Raw genomic sequence first — 27,033 nt, 5'->3', positions numbered from 1 at the left:
TCTTCATAGGAGAGGTGTTCCAGCCCTCCAACCTTCTCTGTGGCCTCTGGACCCACTCCAACAGTTCTGCATCCTTCTGGTGCTGGGGACTGCTGAACTGGATGCAGTACTCTGGAGGGTGGAGCATCATGAGAGCAAAACAGAGTGGGACAGTCGCCTGCTTTGCCTTTCTGTCCGCACCTCTTTTGATGCGACCCACAATAATGCTAGACTTCTTGGCTGCGAGAGCATATTGATGGCTCACGTTGATCTCCTTATCATCCACCCACACTCTGAAGTTCATCATCTCTGGGGTGATATGAAACCATTCTCTGACCTCATATTGTTGAAAAAAATGTCAGGAGTCATTTCTGGTTTTCTTGGAGCGTTCTGACTAAGCAGGAATGTCTGGTTACTTCATCTAGTACATAACACTGTATAATTGTCTGTCTTCAGCAGTGCAAATATAAAGTTACAGAAATAAATTTGCAGCTGGCTACCTCACTTTCCCCCCATACTCTAAACTGTTTGAAACATGATATTTGTATAGTTTACCACAAACCACTGAAAATGGGAAGTTTTAATTACTCTGCTTCAGGCAAAATGCTACTGTACTGGTTAAGATCATGGTACTGTTAAAATTCTAAGGATTCATGAAAAGTGACTCAAAAGTATCTTCCAGTTCGACAGAGTATGCTGAATTATCTTCCTAATTCTGTTGCCATAAATTGCTGTTCTCCGTAGACATTCTATTTAGTTAAGCTTGGAAATAACCAGTGTTAGAACTTTTGCTATTTTTATACATGAGGTAGCACATTTTATCTTAGTTATAATAACCAGACAGCTAAAGCATCTGCTTTCAATACAGTTAAAAGGAATTGCATTGATGTTTTTTGTTGCAGAAAGAGCAGAGAGTATGTATTTTTCCTATCTGTGATAATTTAGCTGATGCTAAGAGGCTGTGATTTTAAAACAGCGTAAGTAGAAGTAAAATCATAATTTCTGTATTTATTTCTGCAGTAAACTAGTATTGGCTCTGACACATGTCTAAGTGAATGATACACAATGTGCAGCGGTTCATTGAAAGAGCAACTGGAGGCTTGATTTTCACTGTATTTTTCTGAGGACTATAAAGGGTGCTGTTGTTCCCACATAAGGGTTATCTGTATGGAGCAGGTGTCCCCTGCTTCACGGCTTGAAGCCCTTTGATCTGCTACGGGCAGGAGCCACTATCATTTATACTGGGCTTCCCACTTATTTTGGAAAGCTGGTGTGATTTTCTCCTGTCTCATGCATTCTCACTAGATGTTTCAGATTCAGTATTTCAGCTGCTTTCACAAATTCTGATTGCTGCCACAGTTTCTCGAAACATCAGTGTCAGCATGAAACACTCAAGGAAATGTAGAGACATCTTTCTGTAGGACTGAAAGGAAATCTCAATCACTTTTGAACTAAATCACAAGAAAAACTCACTCAGGATGCCGTTATGCATGTTTTCTCCAGTTTTCTAAGTTTCTAGCTTGAGTATAAAGTGTCCATCCTTCTTTGCATGCCCATCACTCATAGATACCTGTCAGAAGAAGGCAAGGTCTTATAAAATTGTTCAGCTGGATTTGCTTTTGCATCTCACTTGCAATTGTATTCCTTTCCTTGGCTCCTTGCCACGTTGGACTACTTATTCCGCATTAGTGTAGAGCAACTTACATTTTCAAAAATATAATTTACATTTATTGCTGTGCACATTTATCTAGCTTTTATCCGAAGGTTAATCATGAAACTGCCTATCTATTTACATGTGTAGTTACATGTATACAGATGTAGATATGAAAAGGTCATACTCAGCTTGGTCTTATATGGACAGTTAAGTATTAAGACCTTCATAATGCTTATGACACAGTGTATCTCAGTATTACTGCTCATGTTTAGTGGCAAGTGATGGTTATGTTAATTGCTTGTTATTTTCAGTGATTTTTTATAAGTGCACCTAAAATCAAAACAGCCATTTCAGATTCCATTCAGCATAAAAACACATCTTTGTCATTTCTAACTTTCTAACTTGTGTCAACTTCTTTGTCAGACGTGTAAATCTGACACGGTAAAAAATGGTTTTTTCTGTCTTCTTGGAATTATTTATACTATTTATAGATGCTTTGCATTGTTATTCATCTTTAATTTGCATTTATACTTAATGTAATTTTTATTTTTTATTTTTTTATCCTGCATAGTCTTGTGAAGAACCACAAAACTAATTAGGCCTGACTGCGTGGTTTGAAAGTGTGAGGGCTGTTCTGAAAGTAATGCCTCCTATTTTATTGTGTTGGCCTCTGACATCAGAGGTGGGTGTTGGTGGTATGAGAGTAGAGGTTGAACCTTCCCACATATATTTTGTTTCCTTGTGACAGACAGCAGCAGAGGGGCAGTCTGGCAGAGTGGTGTCTAACATGGAAGTGCCTGTGAAGCAAAGATGTGTCATTGAATTCCTCACCCACTGGCACCCACTGACATTCATTGACACTTGCTCATTGTTTCTGGAGACCAAGCAGTATATGCGAGCGCAGTGGGGCTGTTTGTGGTCCATTTCAGCAGCGGTGACAATGATGAAAAAACAAGCCATGTTCTGGATGGCCATGCAGGTTTTTTACAAGCCTGGCATGCAGGCTCTTGTTCATCATTGGCAAAAATGTCTAACTAATGCTGGTGAATATGATGAAAAATACTGTTTTGTAGCAGTGAATTTTCTCTCTCGAATAGTGTTATTTTGTGCTTTGTGTCTTTTGCAGTTCCCATGGAAACAAATATGTGGTGTTACTTTTGGAGCCTCCTGTGTATATGACTAAGTAGTGGCAGGGAATATCTGCACTTAGTATACTTTTGTGCCTTTGGGCAAATACATTATCCAGATTTGACATGTGTCAAATAGTCTGATTTTGTCTTTGAATTTTAATAATACTATTTTCAAAAGGGTATTAAACATGAGCTTCTTCAAATTCTTTTGAATCCAGGGAACTCCATTTCCCACGTAAAACATTCACTAACTCTTCTATTTTCATTTTTTTCCTGATGACTTTAGTAATTTTTTTACCTTACCAGTGAATTAATGTACTATAGTGTGTAATTTACCTCTGCAATTTTGGAAGTTCTTCATGAGTTATGTCCTTTCCCACTACTCCTTTCCCTTTTCTGTGAAAGTCAAATCACATTTTTTCGTCTGCTGATTTTATTTCTTTCAGATGCTGGCCCTGGAGTGTAAGTTTACAGAGGATTACAGAGTATGATAATAAGTTCTTAATTACATCACTGTTACTGTCTTCAAAGACCACTGTTGAAGTATTTGAGAATCCTTGAGAACAGTTTAATGACAACCTCTATGTGACTTTGACCCTTAGTTGAGTGCTTTTAAAGATTAGTAGCCACTTCTGTCTTACTTGATCTTGATGGGTAGGGAGGCCTATGAAGAATTATTTGAATGACTGAACTTTTGCTCTTTTACACAAATCACTGAGGTCATATCTGAGTTATTTTATGTGAGACATAAACAAAATTTAGAAGAGTGTTATATATTAACCTAGGGAGTATATTCTTTTTCTTCATTCTCTTCATCCTGCGTTTTGTACAGATATAGGGAAAAAAAAAAACCAAAAAACAAAAAACCAGACATAAAGGTCAGGGGTATTTGCACAGCACCTTTTCTTTCTCCTTGACTTCAACACTTTGAGAATATTTTCGAAAACTTTAATTTTTAGTTTATTGCAGTAGCAGCAAATGCAGTGAATGTCACCTATTTTCTGAACATTTCCTTTTGGGGAATATAGGAATAAATTCTTCTTTTATCAATCTTCTTCCTATAGACCTTCCAGGTTAAAGTTTTTCAAACTGTGTGGGAAATCCTTCCATTCTACAAACTTATTCTGAAAATTGTTTTGTTGTATTTGACAAATGTCACTGTTGTCACCCCTAGTAACTCTCAAGTCTGATTTGGACCATTAACTTGTCATCACAAATGTTAAGCACTGTTAGTCTGGGTAAGAACAATAAGTAACTTTGAGTGTAAGTCTGAAAATGCTTAAGTGGACATTGGAGTGAGACAGTGAAGAAAGTGAAGAGAGAATAACTGTTTTCTCATTTTGACTTTCCAGTGTAGCTACCAGCTGATCCCAGCCATTTGAAACTATAGCCACCTCTGTACAGTGATTTAATCATTTTCATCATTCTCAGGAAAGGCACTACAGAATGCGTCATGTAAGACGACAGAAGCTATGAACATAGTGGTGTTGTGCACATCAGGACCTATTCCTCTATTATAACGCAAGGGTTTATGACCCTCTTCACTGTTGCTTCTTCTTCTTTTAAATTAAAAAAAACCCAACAGTTAAGCTTCTGAGGAGTTTGACAAAAAGCATTACAGAAACACATTTAGTGTAGGACCTATATCATTTAAACCATAATACTAGCTAAAATAGAAATGTGGTATTTAAAATAGAAATGTAGAAATTGAGTACTTCAGCTCATCAGTGAGTTTTTGATACTTTGAACTGAAGCTGGAATATCAGTTACAGCCCCTTAGTAGTGAGATTTGTCCCAGTCTGCAATCACAAATTAGTTACAAAAATTTGTATGGTAGTATATATATATTCATTTCTGGGATTAAAATAATTATGTTTTGTTGTTGTTGTTGTTCGTTTTAAACTCATACAGCAATCCGGCTGATAATCTGTAAAGTCATTTTGGCAGAGATCTTTCAAGGGGAAACAGATGTTTCTTAGTCTTATTTTGGAGCCCAGAGGGTGGCAGTGAAGGCAAAGTTATCCAGTGTCCAAGCATTTCTCACAAAGACAAGCCATGCTTACAAACAGGGACATTTTTGAAATCACCAGGTTGCCACTGGCAAAAACAAACTGGCTGAGAGGGAATTTCATTGTCTGTAGATGCCTCCAAGAGAAAGACACAAGAAACCAAGATTTGAGATTTCTCAAATTGCCGTGGTATTCTGTTCAGGGGCTAACTTCAGTTTAATACTTCCTTATATTGAAGGAGAGTGAAAATGATTCAGGATAATGAATCAGCAGTTGATGGTACTTACACTGATGCCAGCCGATGGGCAAGAATTATAGCTGTTCCTTTATTCCAGCACTAGCAATGTTCTTAAAGGGCAGAGTGCTCTTCAAGTCCAGATTTAGCTAAGGAGGTACCTGGACTCTGGTTAGATATCTTTCTCACTTGTGTATAATTACTGAGATTTCAGTTTCTTGCATCAGGATGTAAAATTGTAACAGCATACTACAGTAACTGTTTATCCATTTCGCAGAAAACCGTAAGTAGCAGTTGTGTATATCCAGCATGTGATTGATATAAAATTCCTTTTAAAAGAGAAGCTGAAAAAAGGATCTTAAAAAAGACACTACCTATTGATATTTGCCAATTATCTGGATTTGGAATTACGGAAATCTATGGATAGAAGATTCACACTGTGTCCAGTAATTGTAAGACTCTATAGAATGTCAGAGTCAAAGTGACTGGAAGGAGTATACTTTTGAAATGAATGATTTCTGATGAATGCTAAAAGGAGTTCTCCAGAAATCATTTCTTGTCAACTTGTATAATAGTTGCAGCTCTTAGAATTTATAGCAGTAAGAATGTGACTGTGACCTTATCCATCCCTGACACGATAAAGTTTATATTCACACTAGTGGGTTTTATCCTTAGGAGAAAACTAACATCATTCTAGTGGCTTATATTAACTTTATGTATATGTTTAACACATACAGGTTTGCAGTACTTTTGGGGAGCTAATAGTAAGGGGTAAAATTATGCTATAGCCCTTACATTGCTAAATTGATGTTTGATAATTTTTTACTTAAATGGTAAATTATATAGTACTCTTTTTAAATATACAGTTCAGAAGTCCTAATTTAGCTTTGATAGTAATTTACTCTGTAATGCTTGCAAAAATATCTAAAACTGTATCAAAACAAAGTAACCCTCATCTGTCATTTAAGTAAAATAAAATTCAAAGATCTTGTCCTTCTTTTTTCTTATGGAGTGTTTCTTATAGTGTTCTTGAGTACGCCTTGGTAGCTGTGTCACATAATGGAAGTGAATTTTTGTCAGCTATGATGCATTATTATTTAGAGAAGTGCATTAGAAAATGGTCACATTCTGTGCTATCTGCAGTTCTGGATGTTTTATAGAATTGTAGCTTCTAAGATACAGACATGTAAGAAATAGGTATATGAGAAACTAATACATGAAAAATATTTTACAGAGGGCAGGAGTAAAATACATTTAGCAGTGACTGCTGAATTACAACTTATTAGAAGGTAAGGAGACACACACTTAAACTTTTTTCTGTCAGTTGGTCATCATCCTGTTTAAACATACATTGCAATTGAACCAGCAAAAACATGACTTTCGCCAGCATGAGTTGCAGACTCTGTTAGTCAGTTTGGGTCTCTCATATGCACTTACTGTCTTATTAAGGGATATGATGTTGGTTGACACAGAACCTGTACTCTTCTTGGTCTTTAAGTACTACACATGGTTGTTCCACTTGTCATGGAAAAATTACTTAGTGCGTCTAGCTTAAGTAAGTCTTATCAGCATCCTAGCCTCTGTCAAAGGGTAGGTGAATTTTATTCAGTTTTATTCATTAGAGAGGATGGAGATGGCTTGAGGATATTCACACCTTCATCAAAATTACGAAAAAAAAAAGGACTCTTCTGAGGCCTTCTAGTTTTAGAGTTCAATTAATTCTGCCACAGCTACATAAGTCAAACAATTGGGGGCGATCATATTAGAATCAATAAAAGGGAAAGATCATGTGTGCATAAGGCATTTGAGATCTACTTAATGTTTTGGTAAACCTCTTGGTTTTTACAAGAGAAAGAAGCAGAGCTACTGTCCTTATTTTCTCAAAACTGGTAGAGATGCCAAACAAAAAGTGTTGTCATATACTTAAAGAAGAATTCATATGGATACAAGAAGGAAGTGATGAGAGAGCTCTCTTCTAAGTCTAGAATTAAACTCAAGGTCATTTAAATCAAAAAAGGCATTAGGATTCCACATAATAATGGATTAATTCTAAATCTAGAATTAAGCCCAAAGTCACTTAAATCAAAAAAGGCATTAGGATTCCACATATTAATGGAATTGCTTGACTTCAGAATTCATAAGTATAATTATGTAACAACTGGCTACGTGAATATGAAAAGTGACTGCTTTTTGTAGCACATTTTGTTAATTGATTTGATTGGTTCTCGTTTGATTTTAAGAAAAAGTGAATTTTTCCCTTTAATCAGTTGAGTAATGCTAATAAACTTTGTTCATGGTCCCAAGCAATAGTTTGAGCCTGTATGTTTCCTGGTGTGCCCTACACCATAACATTAGTTAAAATGCATCTTCATGGGCACATGTGATGCTAATTAATAATGGAAATATTTGAAGATCTTGTTTAGACTTTGAAGTGGCAGTGGTAGTTAAGCTTGACATCAACCAAGTTTGAATACCTCATACCTCATTCTGGCCACATCACTCTGTCTGGAGTTACACATTCGAATACTTGCCTCAGCAAAATATTTTTCATTCATGATTTATGGAAAAATATGATGTTGCTTCTTAGCACCGGATCATTCTCTTTAAACTGGACTTACTTTTTATACTTGATGCTGAAATTAATAAGTGCCATTTAGAAATTGAAATTCAAGCAAAATGTATTAACACATCTTTCAAACTAGTGTGAGGACATTGCCTGTTCTTTGTGCACTCGCTATTTGATGGGACGACAGTTCTGCACTCCAAAAGCACTTTCAGGCCTCCTGTGAACTTACAGATCTAGTGACAAATAGAAACTCGTGTTTACCCTTGTTTGTTGTAGGAACAGATGGGTTACTAAGAATATAAAGGAGGTATTTATCTAGATAATAATCTGAATTTGTAATATGCTGCTATACTATGTCTAGAAATGAGAAACAGACTCCTTTATGTGTTCTGCCAATAACCTGTGATTTACTTGAGGCTTCCATGTGAACCTCGTACACCAGTAATTTAATCAGAACTAAGAGAGTGAGAATGCAATCTTTTCCAATTATGTTTATCAGCCTAACCTATGAATATCTTTAGGACACAGTGAGCACTACAGAAAGCAAAATGTCCTCTACCTGTATTTACACTTGAAGTACCATGTGCTTATTATTTAAGAGATTTCTTCTTGCATGTTTTCTAATAATGTAAAATAAAAACAGTGGCAGCCACATAAATTCTGAGTATGGTTTATGTCAGAATTATTTTGGCAAACAGTTTCTGCTTCAAATTAATCTCTTAATAAGCCAAAATGTTGTGAATACTAGGCATGTTGCTTGCACCAGCTGACCATCAGCATGCTTCTGCTGTCTGGGTTACTTAACTGCCTGGAAATGAAAGTGTAAAGCCATCTTTTGCCTTCTGTGATTTCTCAGAGTTGCACATATGGAAAATATGTAATATTTTCCTGCTTCCCACTGTTCCTATCAAGTGCATACACTAACTGCTTTGCTTTCTCCCCCATCTTCCCTGTTGAGTGAAGAAATGTGCCTGTATTACTTTTACACAGAAATGACTTACACAGGAAGACTGGCAATTCCAACTCAGTTTGACCTGGTTTAAGTGACTGACAAATTTTGGAGCTAAGACTAATATAACATTGCGCCTTCCTGGGAAAGCTTCAATCATTTGCAACGTTTATTACTTCAATGCAAGATATTTAGAATGAAAATATATATTTTAAATTGTGAATGAAATTAATGTGGCTTGTATTGAACCTAATTTAAATATATTATTGAAGGAAAGTAGGGACAGATCTGCAGTTAAGTAATTTCATAGTTTTTAAAAATATGTTGTTAATAGTGGTTTATTAAAAATTATGGTGTTGTATTTACATATAGTGACATCTGAGTACATGACATAATTCTTGTTGTAGTTCTTTGGAGAAGCAAAAATACAACCCATAGAAATTCAGTTGGCTTTTTCTAATGTGTATATTTTAATTGACAGTGCAGTTTCAAATGGTTTCAGCAGTTTCACCCTCGTGGTTCAGTTGGATCAATTTAAAAAATCATTTTAAGCTTGCATTGCAGCAGAATGGAATAATCATTGTCAAAGTAAGGATGATATTAAAGAATTAGGTAACTTTTTCTTTTCTGTTTCAGTGCAGTTAGCTGAGGCTTGCTGGAAAACCATCTAAACTCTGACAAGATTTAGGATATTTAGATGATTAAACTGAGAAAGGTAGCTAGAAGATGATGGTTTGTTAACTGCTCCAGTAGATTAGGTGGACAAATTTATCAAATCTGTAGAATGCTGGTCAAAGTCCTTCTGGTTGTTCTTAAAGTTGTTTTTTTAACCTTGTTTCAGGTGGCAGTTCATTTAACTGTACGTTTTGTGTAAAGACATTGTCTGCAGATGCAAGTACATGCAAATAACACTAGGAGTATATTTCTTATATAACAAATATAAGCAGTGCAGTGATACACCAAATATAAATAATTATGAGCATGCTCAGTTCCATAATGAAATAGGAACCATTTCAAGAAAACTCAGGAAGGACTGAAAATATTTGAGGTGATGCTTTAAATCTGGGATATAAGCATCTGTCTTCTTTGTTTCATTGTGTTTGCAGTTACTCAGTTAGAAATTACCCAAGTACTGAAAATTGCCATGTCTTGTCACTAGTTTAGAAGGGCACAGCATACTCTAATGCCCTGTCTAGCCAGATCATTTTCCAGTAAGATTACATTAGAAGTTATTCCATGAATACTATTACGTGAAGATCATACATTATTGGATGGTATTAAAAATCCATACTTGGAAAATGGAATTGACAATCTATTAAGTTTTTAACATCTGGAAAGAAATAGTATTCTCTAAGTTTCAAATAAATATTACTGCTTGCATCTTACCTGAGCTGAAAGAAAGATATTTTGCTTAATATTAAACACAGAAAGTACCATCAAGCTTTTTTTCCCACTTTCTCCAAGCAGTGTACCAGTAATAGAAATGCTAGCCATGCAGCTCTGTGGAAAGGAATGCATAATCATTTAATGAAGAAGTTCTGGAATTTGCCTTCAAGCATTTTTTTTTTTATTTTTTTTTTTTCAGTAAAAGTCATTGCACTGCAATCTCAGTGCCTTCTCTCTAGGTTAAAGTAAAGTTTCTAAGGACTTTGGCATTCTTATCAAGATGTATATAGTATTTCATGGCAAGTGACAGTTTTTAAGATTTTAGGAGACATGGAGTCATAGTCTCAGCTAAAAATTATACATTAGAAAATTTCTGGTAGTGCGGGATGCATGTAATAGACTTAAGTTCAGACACAAGCTTTGTTGTGACGTTTACCCAATGGGTCAGACCTTAGCCTGAGCTTAGAGTTCAGTTATTGCTTATGTTGTTTAATGTCTCCTTAACAGTGTGTGTCCAAAAAGGCTTTGAGCTTGACTTTTTTTTTCTGTTAGTTTTAGTAATGTCTACAGCATTAAATTAATGCAGTAGATCTACCATCTTGCTTTAATTATAAAGAGATTGGACCTCAGATCACTTCCAAATATACATGAATTATGACGATTGCCGGATTTATTTGCGTATACTTTCCCATTTGATTTTCTTGGCTCTCTGTCTGCTCTAACATCATTTTATAGAAGCAGGAAATCTGTGCAAACTTGAATGTCATTCAGGATGGAGAAGAAAAATCAGATACTGTGATGGGAGAATTTTCCAGAAATCTTCCTCATATGCTGTAAAAGATTTTACTTTTATTGCTGTCTAATGAAAGAGGTTACTTCTCCCTGTAAAACGTGCTCATCTCATATAAATTTAACTCTTAAAACTACTACTGCTTCTAGGAGTACAATTGAGAATATCTATCAAACTTATGAAGGGCTTTTAACTATTCACAAAACCAAACTTTTACTGACTTGTGCCCCCAGTGGCGCAGTGGTATAAGCTGCTGCCTGCGGCACTGGAGGGCCCAGGTTCGATTCCCCCCTGTGGCGCAGGGGGTAGAAGTGCCGCTTCGCTACACAGGGGGCTCGAAACCCGGGAGTTGGACTCGATGATCTCTAAGGTCTCTTCCAACTCACACGATACTATGATGATGATGATACTATGACACTGACTGCTGTGTTTATAACACAGCAAAAAAAATGAATTTACTGAATGCATTTTCATTTTCAAAAGGCAAAACTGAGGCAGAGATTTTGCTGTGTTCTTAATGTTATCAAGAAGAACCCTTAATTCAGGTCCTTTCTTAGTCAATATCATTCATTGACGGTGATCTAAATGGTCGCTTAAGAAAGTAACATCCAGAAGACTTGGCAGTAATTATGGCTATATGTGGATAAGAATAAACAAAGTGATGCAAAAGAACTGAAAGGATAGATTGGCCTGTTTGCAAAACTCTTTATAATGTATGCTAAACTGTGTTATTTGGAAATCCAGCAGTAAATACAGTAACATTCCAATTGATACATTTAGTGTGCAGTCTTTGTTGAGGTGTGTGAACACCAAGTATTTTCTAAAAAAAGTGGGTGATTTTTTTTCCCTGCATTTTTATTTGTGTTATGAAGTTTATCCAAGCATTCTGGCATAAAGAAGATCTTTTGGGAAAAAAGAATTCACATGTCACATTTTCACTGTTAAATTTGGAAACTTTCTTTGAGGAAACTGATTATGAATACTCTTATTCTATTAGCTATACCTTAATGAGATGTCATAAGGACCAGGGCTGTCTGAGGCTTGAAGTAGGTAAATATAACCTCTAACAGGTCATGAAGAATTAAGACTACCCTTGCTCAAAGCCCTGTTTTTCCATGTAAGAAATCCTACAATTGTGCTATCATATGGCCCTGTGATTTATACCAGAGGAGTTATGGTAATAATTTATACTTCTTTCTTTTTCTTGAATGTCTGCTCTCATTTTTCTCCTCTGAAATTGCAGCAGTGTGGTGCCCTGTTTCTGAGCTGCCATGTGCAGCATCAGTTACTGGTATCTGAACTAAAGATCCAGGCAAAACACACATTCAGCATCTGAATCTCAGCACATCACATATTCAATTGCACTTAAGTAGATTAAAAGGAAACAGTGGACGATCAAGAACCTTGTTCAACTCAAGCAGCGAGTTCATAAGGATTTGCTTATATGCATAGAAATAGAAAAGCTGCAGTTTCCATTACCTGATACTTTCTATAGCTTCTGTGCAGATTTTCTAAATCTGTGTTTCTGTATTTGTGAATAGATACATTTGCACTGCTATCAGGACAGTAGCTGTGGGGAAGAAGCTATGTATATATAGCCAATGCAGCACACTAGTCCAGCTATAATGTACCTGTAATCGAAGTATGTACCAGTTTTTAGCAGAAAGGCAAAATTTAAACCTTTGAAAAAGGAAGCCATTATTTTTTGTAGTACAAACAATCTTGCTAAGAAATGTGCATTGACTTGCCTGTAGTTAACAGTTCTGGTTTATAACATTTGGCAAGATGTCATAATGGATTTAAGAAACTATTTGAAGTGCTGTATTAACTGAGTCTTTTCATCTGATATCTGAATTCTAAAATATTTTAATATTCTACCAAAAAAAAAAAAAAAAAAAGAAAGAAAAAAAAGACACCATTTAATTATCTCCTAGACCCTTGCATGATTACCTGTGGGATATCAGATTCATGAGGGTTTTAGAATAAAATCATTTTTCATAGTTGTTTATTTCAGTTAAATCCATTACAATATCTAGTTCCTCCTAGTCAGAAAGGAACCAAAGGCCACCTGAAATACTACTACATGTAAATGCCAGATAGGGGAATTAAATAATTTGCTAAATCTCTCCTTTCTTGGCTTAATTGCTTGCTGGCTTTACATACAGACAGGGTAACAGGAATTATAAAGGCTTTTAATTTTAGATAAGACTTCTAATAAATATTTGAAAATAGATATTTATTGCTGAAAGACAGGATATAATAGCTGGAGCACAGCATAATAGCTGGAGCATTGTGCTGATTAATTTATCTGTATAATTCTGATTGGAGCTTGCCTGCATCTGAGTAGCATAGAGCACAATTAGACACTGTGGGACTTGTCAGCCCTTACCTCTGTAGTTTGTGAGTTTCAGAGAAAAAAAAAGCTTATCTATTTTCCCGAGCTCCAAGTAGCAAAACTGTTTTGTAAATCAATTTTTAAATTACACTGGTTTTCTAAGGAATAGGGGTTTGCTAATCAGAACTTAATGACTGCCCTGAGATAATTACTGTTAACTTGTGTAGCTAGTGACACTTTGCATATTGGATCCAAATGAAAAGTGCTTTCAAAATTCAGTTTGTACTTTTGATTGAAAGTATTAGACAGTTCTGTTGCCTCTGTGATTAGTACTGTTTCTTACAGATGCAGTTCTTAATCTTGAAATAAAAATACTTTAAAAGTAAATATTTTGAGTGTAATTGAAACATTCAAATGGCAGTAGAAATGTTGAGCCAGTGTAAGAAGTGAAGACAAGTTAAAATCATGCCTTGCATTCTTTTAAAGTATTAGATAGTGTACATTTTGAGCTGTTGTTCATGATGTAAATAAGATGATAAACAAAAGAAAATGTCAAACCGAGACCAGTTAGCCAGCAGCCTGTAAAATTCATCATTTATTTATTGGGGGGTTACAAATTTTTATACATCTCTCAGTTATTTATTTATTCTTTCACTATTTTAGCATTCCCATTTATTCCCTAGGAGTGCAGAAGGCGTAAGAGTACACTGGTGTATAAAGATTATGTACTTGTTTTTGTGCTAAGAGGTGTATATTGTTAGTGGTGAGTTTTTTGTTTGTTTGTCTGTTTTTCGGGGGCTTTTTGTTTTTGTTTTTGTTGATTTATTTTTTTTTAATGGAAGAGATTTTGTTACTCTATTGCATCACTGCCTTCCATAGAAATTAAGCTATCAAAACCAATGACTATTTTGTATGCAGCTATTATCTCTATCCAAATTTAACCATTAAAATACTAGCATTTTAGAAATTATATCAATTTCTTTGTGCAACATTTCTGTTTTTCTGTTGCATATTTCAGACTTCTTGTTCTTTGCTGGATCCCTTGTTTCCCACTTGTGGTTATACTTTGAAGAGTAGTGAAGTGTTCACTTTTCTGCTCAGAGAGAAACTATGTCAACAATCAAATGCAAAAAAACCATATAAACAGTCTGATGTTCATTTTGAATTGTTCCAAGGGAGTCTGTTAATATGTCCCTGGTGTTACCTTTCTTTTTCTTCTCTATAGAAGTTTTAAAAAAATACTTGTATAGTGATATATAAATATATAAAAATATATAAAATCACTTCCTCAAGTTCTGATCTCTTAACCAGTGCATACCAACTCTAATTAGTTTCACTCAGGGATGAAGAACATCTCGGACTATAACAAGGTCTCCCAGGACCACTTACATTACAAATGCACTAGTCGTGTTTTCTCGTTAGCTCCTTTCAGTTGTCACAAGTGCAATTTTCCAGTGTTTTTAGAAACAGACCAGAAATACCAGTTGTGTGTGTTAATTGAAGGATAATTATTTTACTGTGATTCAAAAATCTTTAGAATCTTATAGTTGGAAGTTTCATAGTTTAATTCATTAACCTTAAGCAAGTCAAAATTGTAAGGCTCAGTTGGCTGAAGGAAAAGCAATGTTTTCTGAGTGATTCATTTTCTTGTTGATAATATTTTTTCTGTTTTCAGTCTCTTATCTAAAAGGAATGTCAAAAACCTTGACTTTGTGAGATAATTGTACATATGCATATGTGGGAGCCATCAAGATTATAGGCCTAAGCTATAAGTTATCAGTGCGCTTATCAGTTTCTCAATCATGCAGTTTTGTTGCTTTTGCAGAAGAGACTTGTTTACAAAATAGTTTTATGCCTGTAACTTTTTGTTCACAAATGTAGTCTGCTTGGTCTGGTATTCATTTATGTGTAAATGCGTGTAAGATTGTATGGTTTCTCTAACCCAGACTGGAAGTTTTGTTCCTGAAATAAGTTGTTTGAATTTTAGCAGCATTGTAGCAATGCCATTTTCTTCATGAAATTTACTTGGTTTTTCAAACAGGATGACATTTTTAGAAATTATTACAGTAAGAGGCTTCTCGATCACAGACTATAAATTGAGCTTTGGGGTGCTGCAGTGTAAATGCATTCAAAATTAAGGGAGTGAGTGAGCTCTAGTTGCCTACAAACATCTGTGGTTTTGTAGCTCTAGTTTAAATTAGCGTTATGTATGTGTGTTTTTAGTTATGTGCGTGGCCTCTGAAATACTGTTTGACATTTTTTCTCTGTGAAATAAGTTTCTGCTGTTCCACTTTTGCGTAGTGTGTGATATTAATTTCTTACTCTTAGAATCCAGTGCAATAAAACTGAATTGCACATCAGTCTATCAGAGAACAGCCTTCATCAAATATTTAGTGGATACAGGAAAAACTTATCATAAGAATTTCTTGGATTATATTTTCAGCTTAAATGAGTTAGGAATTCCTTCCTAAAGTATTTCATGTTTCATACTTTCATGTCTTATATGGTTCTAAGTAACACTGATTTAAAAAGAGGAGATTTGTGTTTTGGTCAACTTATATATATTCATACTTGTACACTTTCCAAGCTGAAATTTTAGTCTTATTTCCCTACCACTTGGCTGGTGACCCTTGGATCGTTGTTAGTAATTTACTTTGAGTGTAAAAATTGCTTTTCTTCCTGGAATAATGTTTGCATTTTAATACATTTGGAGGAAAACTATAATAGAAGTGTCTGTTCCTCTGTAAATTACTTACTTCATCTCGGTGTTTTACTGTTTTCTGTTAAAACTGATTTAATGAACTGAAAAAATCTGTTCAGACCCCTTCACTTAAGAGACTGGAAAAGGTTCTTCTTCCCTCTGCCTTGGCACACAGTAGTTACATCATGTTAGCTCCCTGGCAGGCAGGAATTAGTCTGCAAGTATTTCTGGGCTCCATTTGTCTATTTTTCCATAGCTCTGTCGTTTGTTACTGTTTTAAATAATAACTTTACTTCTTTTTACCATTATTATTGTAATTTATTAAGATTAAACTTTTTCTTTACTTGGAATTTTATTTTGGTTAAGGTATTGCAATCAATGTTGCAAACATTGAGAAAATGAGTATTTTTAAAATGTATACTCTTAAGAAGCATGCACATGCACATGCCACCCTAGATTTGTCTAATTCAGCAGAGTGTACATATGTACTTCGAAAGATAGATGTGACAATCATAGGATATAATTTTGATGGATTATAACAACAGAATTATCATGACTTGATCCTTGCTTTCTAGAAAAGGTTAATATCATTTTGTCCTTTTATCCTTTTTTTTTCCTGTCATGTTCAACAAAGATTAAAAAGATAAAAATAATAAATATAAAACTACTCTTATTTTTCCAATGTTGTAAAGGCATTAGTTGTTACTAATAATTATGTATTGTGTGACCCTCTACAGGGCAGAGGCTAATGATGACTTATAAAGTGCCTTTTCTGGTATTGTAAGTTAATGTACATGTGGATGATCCATAGAGTGGATAATGGAAATTAAAACTGAACTTAGTACAATTTATGCAGATTAATTTATGCCAATTATAAAAGCTTGATAAAGAATTTTGTAGGTTCCATATTTAGACATTTTTCATTTCCAAACTAGAAATGTAATTGTTTCATTGTTTTAGATATTAGGTGATCTTATTGTCTTTAAAACAGTTACAAGAGGTGACACATTCAAAAGCTACTTTTTATTATTATTATTATTATTATTATTATTATTATTATTATTATTATTATTATTTTGTCTGCTTTTTGAAACTAGCTAAAGGTTGTTAAGGATTTGTGGCTTAAATTATTTATTTATTTATTGGTTTGTTTATTCATTTCTGTTTAGGAGGAAATGAACAGTATTAACTCCAGACTCCAATATATAACTAATAGCAGTCAAGCCATTTGAAAGAAAATTAATTCTTAGGGTCTTAGGAATCACTGTGAGCCAGTTAACAAAGACTGGTGGCTCTATCAAAATGACGTCTTACAGGAACAAAAGACAATTTCTGTGTACTTTGTAGTTGCTAGAAAACATTGTTTGGACATAACTTCTAAAAGAAAAATAATTGTCATGTTTTCTAATTGTCAACAGAGAATCTTCATTAAGTGAGTAAAGAATCTGAAGGTTGACTCTGTTTTTATTGTGGTTCAGGAAAGACTGTGTCAAATACTTTTCTCTTTTCTGTGTTACTGTAAACTAAGAAGATCTGTTTTCAAGGACAAGCATTGCCAACATTTTCTAAATATTTAAAACATTTTCAAAGGTCTTCCGAAAATATGTGCTAATGATAAAGACTCTGACTAAGGTACTCTTTCAGAGGCATGGTATTTTATTAATATTAATCATTTTCAGTTCTAGATTTTAGAAGGAAAAAGGCAGAGGACAAATACATCTGAAGGGCTGTGATTAAGTAATTGTATTTTGTAATCTTTAAGAATTAAGTGATTGCTTTTAAAATCTAAAATTGGCAGCATGAACAGTAAAATCAGATAGACAGGTAATTTAGTGATAGCGGTGGAGAAAAAAAGGGCCTCAGGAGGTGTGGGTGTATTTTGCAAAAACTTATGACAAATTCAGGAAGACCTTTTTTTTCTTTTTTTTTTTTTTTTTTTCTCCAAAATTAGGAAGTAATTTAATTTGTGTACAGTAGAAGAGTTGATTGAAGAGTCAGAATAGATTATTGTGGCTGAATCACTCTGAAAATTAAGTGGTTTATCAGGATCAGATAACAGATAAACAAGATAAGAAAAAAAATCTTATGATTTATGCTCTAAAATCCTCTTTTTAAAGGATCTCTGTGTAAAGACTAACCTAATCACGACTGTAGCTGATCTAATGAATAAGTGGCACATTTTTGTATTAACAGGACTAAAACAGTATTTTATGAACTGGCGTTTGGAGTGATGCACTGTAAAGAATGCATTTATAAATATAGCAGTTATGTTTATAACATTTCAACATAAACTTTGTCAAAAGTATACAATAAGCTGCTATTTTATAAGAATTTAAATTTTCTTACAATTTTTCATGCTTGCTGTTTTCCTTCTCTTACATGAAATTAAATAATTTTCGTGTTTCAATGAAAATTTGTCATAGTTTTGGTGAGGCAAACAAATGTTCTGTCTTCTCACCTATACAACTTCTGTAGACTCATAGAATCATGGACGTTGGAAACAACCTTCAAGATTGTGATTGGACTTGATGATCTTTGAGGTCTTTTCCAACCTGAGTAATTCTATGATTCTGAGTGATTCTATCACCAAGTCCAACCAAGAGCCTTACCTATTTAGTCTCTTCATTAAATCATTTTTTTCATTACCACATTGATGTCACTTAAATACTACCTGGGCCTCCACCGCTTCCCTGAACAACCAATTCTAATGCTTGACCATACTCTCTGTAAAGAAATTCTTCCTAACAGCCAATCTAAACCTTCCCTGTAGCTTGCATACCATAGGACAGCAATGACATATAGTTTTTAATGACTTAATGAATGTTGGCTCCTACAGAAATCACTGAGGAAATGTAAATGTTATTTTAAAGTAGCATTTTCTAGTCTTTGCATTATAGTGTGTTTATAGTAATTACCTGGAAGAAAACTCAAAGCTTAGATCTTTCAAGAGAGACTTTCCTAAGTTACACAGTAACACAGAAGTGGAAATGAGCATATGTATTATTTTCTAGAGGAATTTCATATATATATTCAGGCAATTCATGTATTGAAAAACTTAGGGGAATACTGATATACAAACATTCAATGTAAAATAATGTTTTTCTCCAGTGTATTATTCATTAATGTGCCTGCATGCTGCCATATGCATTTTCAGTGAACTGTGTGGAATAATTTACAGAATAAAGAAATTGAAGTACATTTTATAACAGCTATGGGCTGAGCTCTTCCTTTTTAAAAATTAGCTATTGTTCTTTAACCGTGATTTTACTCTGTATGTCTTCCAGGTGTGTGGAGGTGATTGCCAAAGAAGGCCGGAATCTGAAAGAACTGTATTTAGTATCCTGTAAGATCACTGACTATGGTATGTAACATTTTTGCTCCACTAGGTTTGTATAGAAACTCTATTAATGTTGGGAATGTTTAAATGCACATTTTCAAAACTTATTCCAATAAAAATAGGACACGTTTGACTTGCTAGAAAGGATCTGTGTGGAGAAATATGAAAGTTACCATAAATGTATATGCTGTGAAGTATTGCTTATTTGAACTGGCATTTGTTGTGTAGTCTGGGTATTGTGTCCTTTTAATTGTCCTGGAAATCTGAAGACCATTTCAGAGAGAATCAAAGAGGGTATGTGCATTTTAAAATCTTGTGAAAGCATTGATGAAGCAGGCAATAATGAGTGAATTGATTGCTTTTTGTAGGCCATGTATGTTAAGTGAACACAGTGATTTCCTTGAAAATGCATATATGATTAAGAAAAAGAGAGAAGCTTTTTAGGAAGTATGCTTTCTGTTTGGTAGACCAGATAAAGAAACATGATTCGTACTTGATACAGGAAAACTCATTAGTACTTATGTATACTTGCAGAGGGTACTTTGTTGTGCTCTGTCGTTTTTTTTTTTTTTCATTTTTTTGTTATTGTTTTTTCTTTCAAATAACATACTGTTATCAATTAAGACATTTATTTTTGCAGTAAAATCATGTTGTCAAATGCCAAACTCCCACTTATACATCAACATTTTGGTAGGATTTACAAACTTTAAGCTGAGAGTTGTTGGATTGTTTCTCATTCACTCTTTTTCCTTTTAACTTTTTACCCCATAGCTTTTATAAAGAATTACTATGTCAAAGTGATAAATTACCTTTCCAGTGGTCACAAACTCATTGTTTTATTTTTCCCTTCAGATTTTGTACTTTACTGGAGTTTGCATGGGTGCTCAAGGGTATAGTGCTGTGCAGAGTTCAGTATTTGAACATGAGGGAGAGTGGGCCAGAACTACCATTTTCTCTGATCTGCAGTTGTTTATACACCCATGAGCAGGATAGATCCTGTCAAAACTGAAAATGTAGATTTTCTTGACTTTGGCCAAGGTGAATTTATGAATCTGTGAATGGCAATAGTTGGCTGGAATTTCATGCATGGGGATTCTCTCCACAGAACTCAAAGGGACAGTACAGATGTTTCTTTTCACTGCTATGTCAGAGGTATCAAATATATTTTGTAAGTGTGTCATGGTTTTGTAATGTTGCTGTCAATATTCCACATCATAACATCATGTGCAGTATGGATCATTAAAAGGTTCATACTCCAGTTTCATGGAATAACAATGTCCTGAATACTCTGCTCTCAGAAGAAAACTACATATCCCAGAGGACATCACAACCAGAGATAAGTCACGGGAGGAGGACATATATAATCTCGCTCCCAGGCTGGAGCTCTCTCTCTCTCTTGGACTCTCAGAGAATGGGAAGCATTCCAGCCATGTTGCCTAGAGTTCACAGTAGGCCTCTCGGTTTTCAGGGACTCTCTCTCTCTGTTTTGTTCGATTTATTAGCCTAAATCATATTAGATTATATTGTGTTACCTTGTATTCCAAGATCATATTTAGTAAAATAAGTTTTTTCCTCCTTAGATTGCTGCCTCTGTTCTTTTTCCCATTCCCCTTTTTCCTTCCTTTCAGGCCAGGGGCCCTATGGGGTGGTTGCCCCCTGTCACGGGCACAGGTAAATCTAGGTAACCTGTGACAAAGTGAAACTGTCTCTTTGTGTACTGTAGATCTATTAGCTCTGTTTCCTGTCCCTACTGAATTTGGAGCCCACCTGAAAGTTATTCTAATGGAAATAATAGAATCCACAACTTGAGAGCCGGTGTTCTCAGAATTATTTCACCATTCATTGGCTGCAGTTAGTGAGAGAAAAACAAGATTTCTCCCACTGTAGGAAAACACACACAGAGAAACTGAAGCAAAAAAAAACTGAGGATAGTGAAACTCTTGCTTACGCAAAAATGAGGGGAGAGAACAAGTGTTGAGGCGTAGATGAAAGGTGGAAGGTGCATTTCACAGAATGAATTAGCGAAGAATATATGTGGCATTTAGATGATAATTGGCAACCCTACTCATACAACCTGAGCTTCTGGTGACTTCTGTGTATTAATACTTATCTGTCACTGATGTAGTGGATTCTGCAGTCATTCAGCATTATTATGTTCAGTTACTGGGATTCTGAAAAAAAAATAAAAATGTAGTTGACAGTTGATGAGGTCTTACTTTTCACTTTAAAATTATATAATTTTAGTAAGGATCAGTAGGCAATCCAGCAAAGTATTTATGATACTGTCTGATTTTTATACAGTTGTTAAGACCAATTGATTATCATTATACCCACGCCAGCCTGATGATTGTTCTCATCTGCTCATGATATCCAAAAATACAAAATAAACCAAGTAGTGAGGTAGAATTTGTAATTTGTGCTTTGTCTGGAGGTTTAAATCCTGCCTTACATTAAATTGTGAGAGAAGGTGAAAATTTGTTTAACTAGCATCATTTACCATGCTGTAAGTTCAATTTGTTGTTGAACTTCATTTATCAAAGAAGCTGCCTCCCTTCCTGAGCTCTTTCAAGCCCTCATGTCCCCTTTGTATTTGTGGCAAGTAGATGAAATCAGCTAAAAAGTGTATGCCTGACTATTTGTGGGATCATTTTGTTGATTCTCTGCTGGTCTTACGAAGACTTGCAGCTTCACAAGCTTAGTTGTTCAGGCTTCCACCAGGAGGTGGGTAAGTTGCATCCAGAGATTTGTGAGACAATGAGTGGGAGCATAGAGCTGTATGTGACTTTGTTCTTTTGTTTGAAGTTCCTAATACTCCCGGGTCTAAGAATCCATTTATTTTGTTTGTGAAGATAAATTAAGCATCACATTCTTGTTTTTGCTTTGTAAATTAGTCTTGACACCAACTTTTAATTGTTACTGTATATATTTTCTCTGTTTTCAAAACATACTCGGGTGGGTGAGCTGGTTCCTTGCAGCTTGATGAAGTACAGATGTGGTTTCAAAAAATCTCATAGAAAGTGTTCAGCTGCTAATGCAAAAGCAGTTAACCAGGTATTGTGGCTGCTGGTTCTCAACTAGAGAAAATAAAAAGTGATATTGCTAATGTCCAATACAACTTAAATTCACTTGTGATATTAGGAAGTATTTGAGAAGTAAAATAATTACAGAAAAAATAATAAGAGTAATTTTTTTAAAAAAGAAAGAAGTGTAAATGTCACCCTGGTGTTAATCTACAGGTACAAGCGTGATCCAATTTCATATACTCTAGGAAAGACTATGACATGTAACCTTCATAATTACAATAATTTCATTTTCTTTAATTATTCTTCTTTATACAGTAAAGCAGTGAGCAAAATAGCTAGATGTGTTTATATGCAATTAATATTAAAAAAATATAAAAGTACCAAAATGTGTTTTGAAATCTGATAGTTAAAATCCTCTGATTATCCAGTGATAACGTAGCAGTAGGTACCATTACTTTCTCTGGCAAGTTGCTACCCTGAAATATGTTTGGCTTTATTACATAAAAAATACAGAAGAGGGTTCAAAGAAGAACTGAAATATGAGTGGATGCTACAAGTTATTAACCCATAAATAAAAAATAATAATAATAAATATATTGTTCTATTTTGCACTACATGATAACTTCTGATAACTTTATAGGGTGATGATTTCTGCCCAGCATACTTTAAAAAAAAAATAAAATACATTTTTATTAGATTTTTGTTAGAATGTAACATGCTAAGTGAGAATGAGGGTTTAAATTTTCTTTATGTCCAACATATTGTTAAATGCTAAATAATCAGTAGCATTTACATAGACTGACAGGAGAGGCTGAATTAGTATAATCTCCAAGATAAACACCTGTTTGCCCAAGAACAGAGACAGAGCGAAGTCAAAGCTGACATTAGTTCCTCGTATCATTTGGCTCTTTTGTTAAACAATCATGAATTAAGCATGGAGTGTCAGTGTTATCTTTGAATTTCCTGCCTTTTGTTGATTTGTGTCACAGACTTAACATTACTTAAACATAGGAGGTTTTGTATTTAAGCTTTTCCTAAGATCTAGTAAGAAAGCTAGGATTTCTCAGCTGTGGGAAGACTATGTGTCAAATGAATTAGGCTGATGTGAGGATGTATAACAGTGAGCCAGGGCAGCAAGCACACACAGAATTGTGTAACTGTCTTTCCAATTTTATGCCTTGATTCTGGGTTTTATTGATATCCTTAGTGTTGAGAATTTGTTTTAAGCAAATTATTACTTATGAAGTTGGCAGAGGGTACGGATTGCTATGCTCCCAGAAACACTATAGTGAGATTTTGTATTCAAAGATAAAAAGAAGCTAGTATATGAAACTAGACCAGATGTTTTAAGGGTCTGGTCTTGCAATAATGCTAAGAACAACTGAAAAAAAAAAAAAAAATCTGCATTCTAAATGAAAAATAAAAGTCTCCAATGTTTAACCTTACAAAAGTAGTTGGACTAGCCATTTTTTGTCAGTGTGTGCAGAAAATTGTTTCAAGCAAAATTTAAACCATAGGCTTCCAGTAAGGAGAAGATAAAAGCATCAACAATAGCTTTTCAAAGTTAGGGTAGAAGTGCCTACAAGTCAGTACCTGCTACATCTCTGTGGTGAGAGATCTCTTAGAACTCTCAGAAAAAAATAAATATCCAAACTAATAGAAATATAATTGACACAGCTCGGGGAATATGTTTGCCTCATAACAATCCCTGTCCTAGAAGCTGCAGAAGGTGACAATTTGTCTTTTCAGTTGTATAACTTCCATTACCTGGCAGTTCTGAATTTTGCCTAATTTATTTCTAGCTATTATATAATTGCTCGGAGCTTTTTTGATGAAATGCTTGGCCCAAGTACCTAGATATTTAGACTGTTTGCTTTCTAAGGTCATGAATATTTCTTTCTTGTGTTGCCCCTTTTTGACATTTACTGGTACGTTTATTGTATTTGAGGACATGATTTTTTGAAAAGGCTTTTCTTTGAAGAAAAACAGAAGCTAAAGCAAAAAAAAAAAAAAAAGTTTCAGCAAACTGTAATTGAATTATATCCTTTCTATTTTAAAATCTTACAGATGAGACAAAGCATTTAAAAATAGATGTCTGGAGGGATAAGTCTTTATACAATATCAAGTCCAACTATCACAAGATAGAATGCAGTTGGAAGTTGTGCTTTCTGTTGACTGCTTAGGCTTTCTGATTTTAAATAAAAGATTTTAATTTTAAAGGATCGGGTCTTCCTATATAGAATATATGCATATAATCTTATATTTATAATGTACAATTTATAATTAGATATAAATGAGAGTTGCTTGAGCTTTTTCTCCAATTTTTAGTATTTGTCATGTAAATCATACAGAATAAGCATACTTTGGGTATTTCCTTGGAAAAGAGTGTTTCAACTCTGTTTCTCACATGGGTGATCAATCCTCAGTAATGCTTGTTCTCAAGAATACTGTACTTTTCCTGATCTTGATCTTTGTCTTTCTGAATCTGATTCTGTTTTTAAAGTAGTAGTTGTTTTGAGTAGAGTTACTTGGAAAGAAATGCATTATTTCTGGGATAAACCCAGCACACATGGATAAACACAGTGGAGCAGGTAGTAAATGCCTGAGTTAAAAAAATATAAGTTCTGCTCCCTGCATTAGCCCTTATGCAATCTCTTCCTTAGTATAGATCATTTAAAAAGTATAGCTTTCATTTCATCTTTCAGAATTGTTCTGAATTGCTAATATATCGAGTTCCCTGACTTTTTTCCCGATTTCTTTTTTTTCTCAGAACTGATTTCTTCTTCAGTTTTCCTATCTCTTGCATAGTTTCTTCTGTCTTGTAGTATTTCAGCGGCTCAAAGCATTCAAACTCTGTGCTTTAGGAGCGTGTTCATGCCTTTGGCTAAATGTGCAGAAAATCTTTTCATTAGCAGGTCCCTCCTTTTCATCCTTGTTCTTTTGTATAGTATGTATGCCTGTGTGTATGAGCATATCAACTATGTTTAATAGCTTTTTATTTATTTATTTATTTATTTAGTATATAAAGGGGAAAGGATATAGATGTATTCATTTCTTATTATCTTAATTTTCTTTTTTCCACAAAATTGTCTTCTTTCCACTTTTGGTTAGGTTACTTAAACGTTCATAAATCTGAACTCACTGAAGTAAATAACCAGGATCATTAATGTTTTGCGCCAATTGTTGAAGTTCTTTTTTCCTTTTCCGTGGTTAGGGTGCAACTTTACCTACATTAGAGTGAGAATTGATGGAGGGAAGTTACAGAATCTGTTGCATGCATTAACATTATTTCCATCCTCAAAAAAATCTTTAATATGCATTAAAATGTTTTTATTTTACTTAACATTCTTCAATGATTTTGAAGCTCCTGCTTCATAGTTTTATTGAAACTGAAGTTACTGTAAGGATCATGTGAAAGCTTATACTGGCAATAGAATGTGGTTATATTGTGTTACTTAATTCAACAAAACAACCATACAGGGTATTCCTGTCTTTTCCTCTTTTTAAGTCATTATACAATTCATATTGCACAGTGTACACAGTGAAGATTTGGCGTCTTTTCATGCATTTCAGAACCTCAATATATTTCTTTCTAAGTAGAAGAAAAAGTTACAGAATACACATCTTTTATAAGGGTATTTTTCAACTTGTTTATTTTCAGTCTTTACATTCCTAGAGTTTTTTATATTGTTGTAAATTAAGCTGTAGGTTAGTCTAATTATTCATATGCAGATATGCATGTACTCTCGAAACTGTCTGTGCATAAGGGATCTTGATAACACTGAACAAAGAGGATTGTTACTGTGAGGAAAGAGAGAGGTACGTTTGGAGCTTAGGACCTATCAGAGGATATTGGTAGTTCTGTTAAGAGTGTTCATGGGGAAAAGAGATAACATTAGTCACCTTTCTGGTGTTTTCAATAGGAATCACTGTTAGGACAAACCCAAAGAAGAAGAACTTTGTCAGAAGTAATCACTGAAGGAAAAAAAAAAAAAAAAGCCCTTGAAGAAATTTTCAGAAACCTATTAAATTCATATGTATGAAAAAACTTTTTTTTTTTTTCTTTTTTATTGTGTAAGTTTTAGGAGTCTTCACAATGTCATGAAAATTCCATGCAGTTTTCTTTAAAAGCTGATTTGAGACACCACTGTGCATCTTCATGACCCATACAGTGAGATAAATTACAGCAACAGCACGTTCCTCAAATAGCAGATAGCTGCAAATCCTTTGTCCTACAGAAGATAATAAAGGTTTTTCTCTTTATGAGATGAGACAAACTTCTCAACTGTTTCTTGTCATGCCAGATGATGAATTGTACCCCTTAACCTGTATCCTTAGAAATAATGTAGCATAATAGCCAGTTGGAGGAAGCTGAATGTAGATGCACTTTTGAATCATCAACATGCACAGAGCAGAAGCCTATGATTTGTGCACAGTTTGTTCCCAGGTGGTTGTTCTAAATGTGAAAAATGGAGAGGTGTTGTACTTTGGGTTTGATTTGTCATGTAGGGAGATGCATAGGTACTGCTGATTTCATTCAGTTTCTTCTATGAGGAGCTGTAGCAGGGTTTTGGGGGTGTTATTTTGATTCTTTGTTTGACAAACTTGGCAGTACTTTATCAACTGTAATAGAAACTTTAATTTTGTAATTTTTTTTATCTTTGTTGAGAGGTGCTTCAGTTAGTCTTTGGCAAAATACACCTTATTTGTGAGAATCAAGGCAGAAAATTTACTTCTGACATTAAAAAAATTGAAACGGCTACAACCTCTGTGTGTGTTTCCAGAAATACACTCCCAGACTCTTATTTTATTGGCTTACTGCATTTACTGTGCTAGGAAACTGTATTATAATACTGAAATTTCATTTAACCCAGGACTTAGCTACTGTTCTATTGTAATATTTGAGTTTCCTGTTTTACATGACCTTTAGAAAATAGCA

General features: G+C 34.4%; 1 protein-coding gene across 1 annotated transcript in view; it reads left to right on the top strand.

The window, feature by feature from the left end:
- Window positions 1–27,033, top strand: part of FBXL17 (F-box and leucine rich repeat protein 17) — a 293,402-nt gene that overhangs the window by 167,515 nt on the left and 98,854 nt on the right. Inside the window, exon 7 of the mRNA XM_072360283.1 lies at window positions 19,019–19,095. Within this exon, the coding sequence (XP_072216384.1) occupies window positions 19,019–19,095 (77 nt within the window). The remainder of the gene's footprint in view (window positions 1–19,018; window positions 19,096–27,033) is intronic.

The sequence above is a fragment of the Excalfactoria chinensis genome, chromosome Z (assembly GCF_039878825.1).
Source record: "Excalfactoria chinensis isolate bCotChi1 chromosome Z, bCotChi1.hap2, whole genome shotgun sequence".
Taxonomy (NCBI): domain Eukaryota; kingdom Metazoa; phylum Chordata; class Aves; order Galliformes; family Phasianidae; genus Excalfactoria; species Excalfactoria chinensis.
Note: the sequence above shows the minus strand (reverse complement) of the source record. Positions and strands in the feature narration are given on the sequence as shown.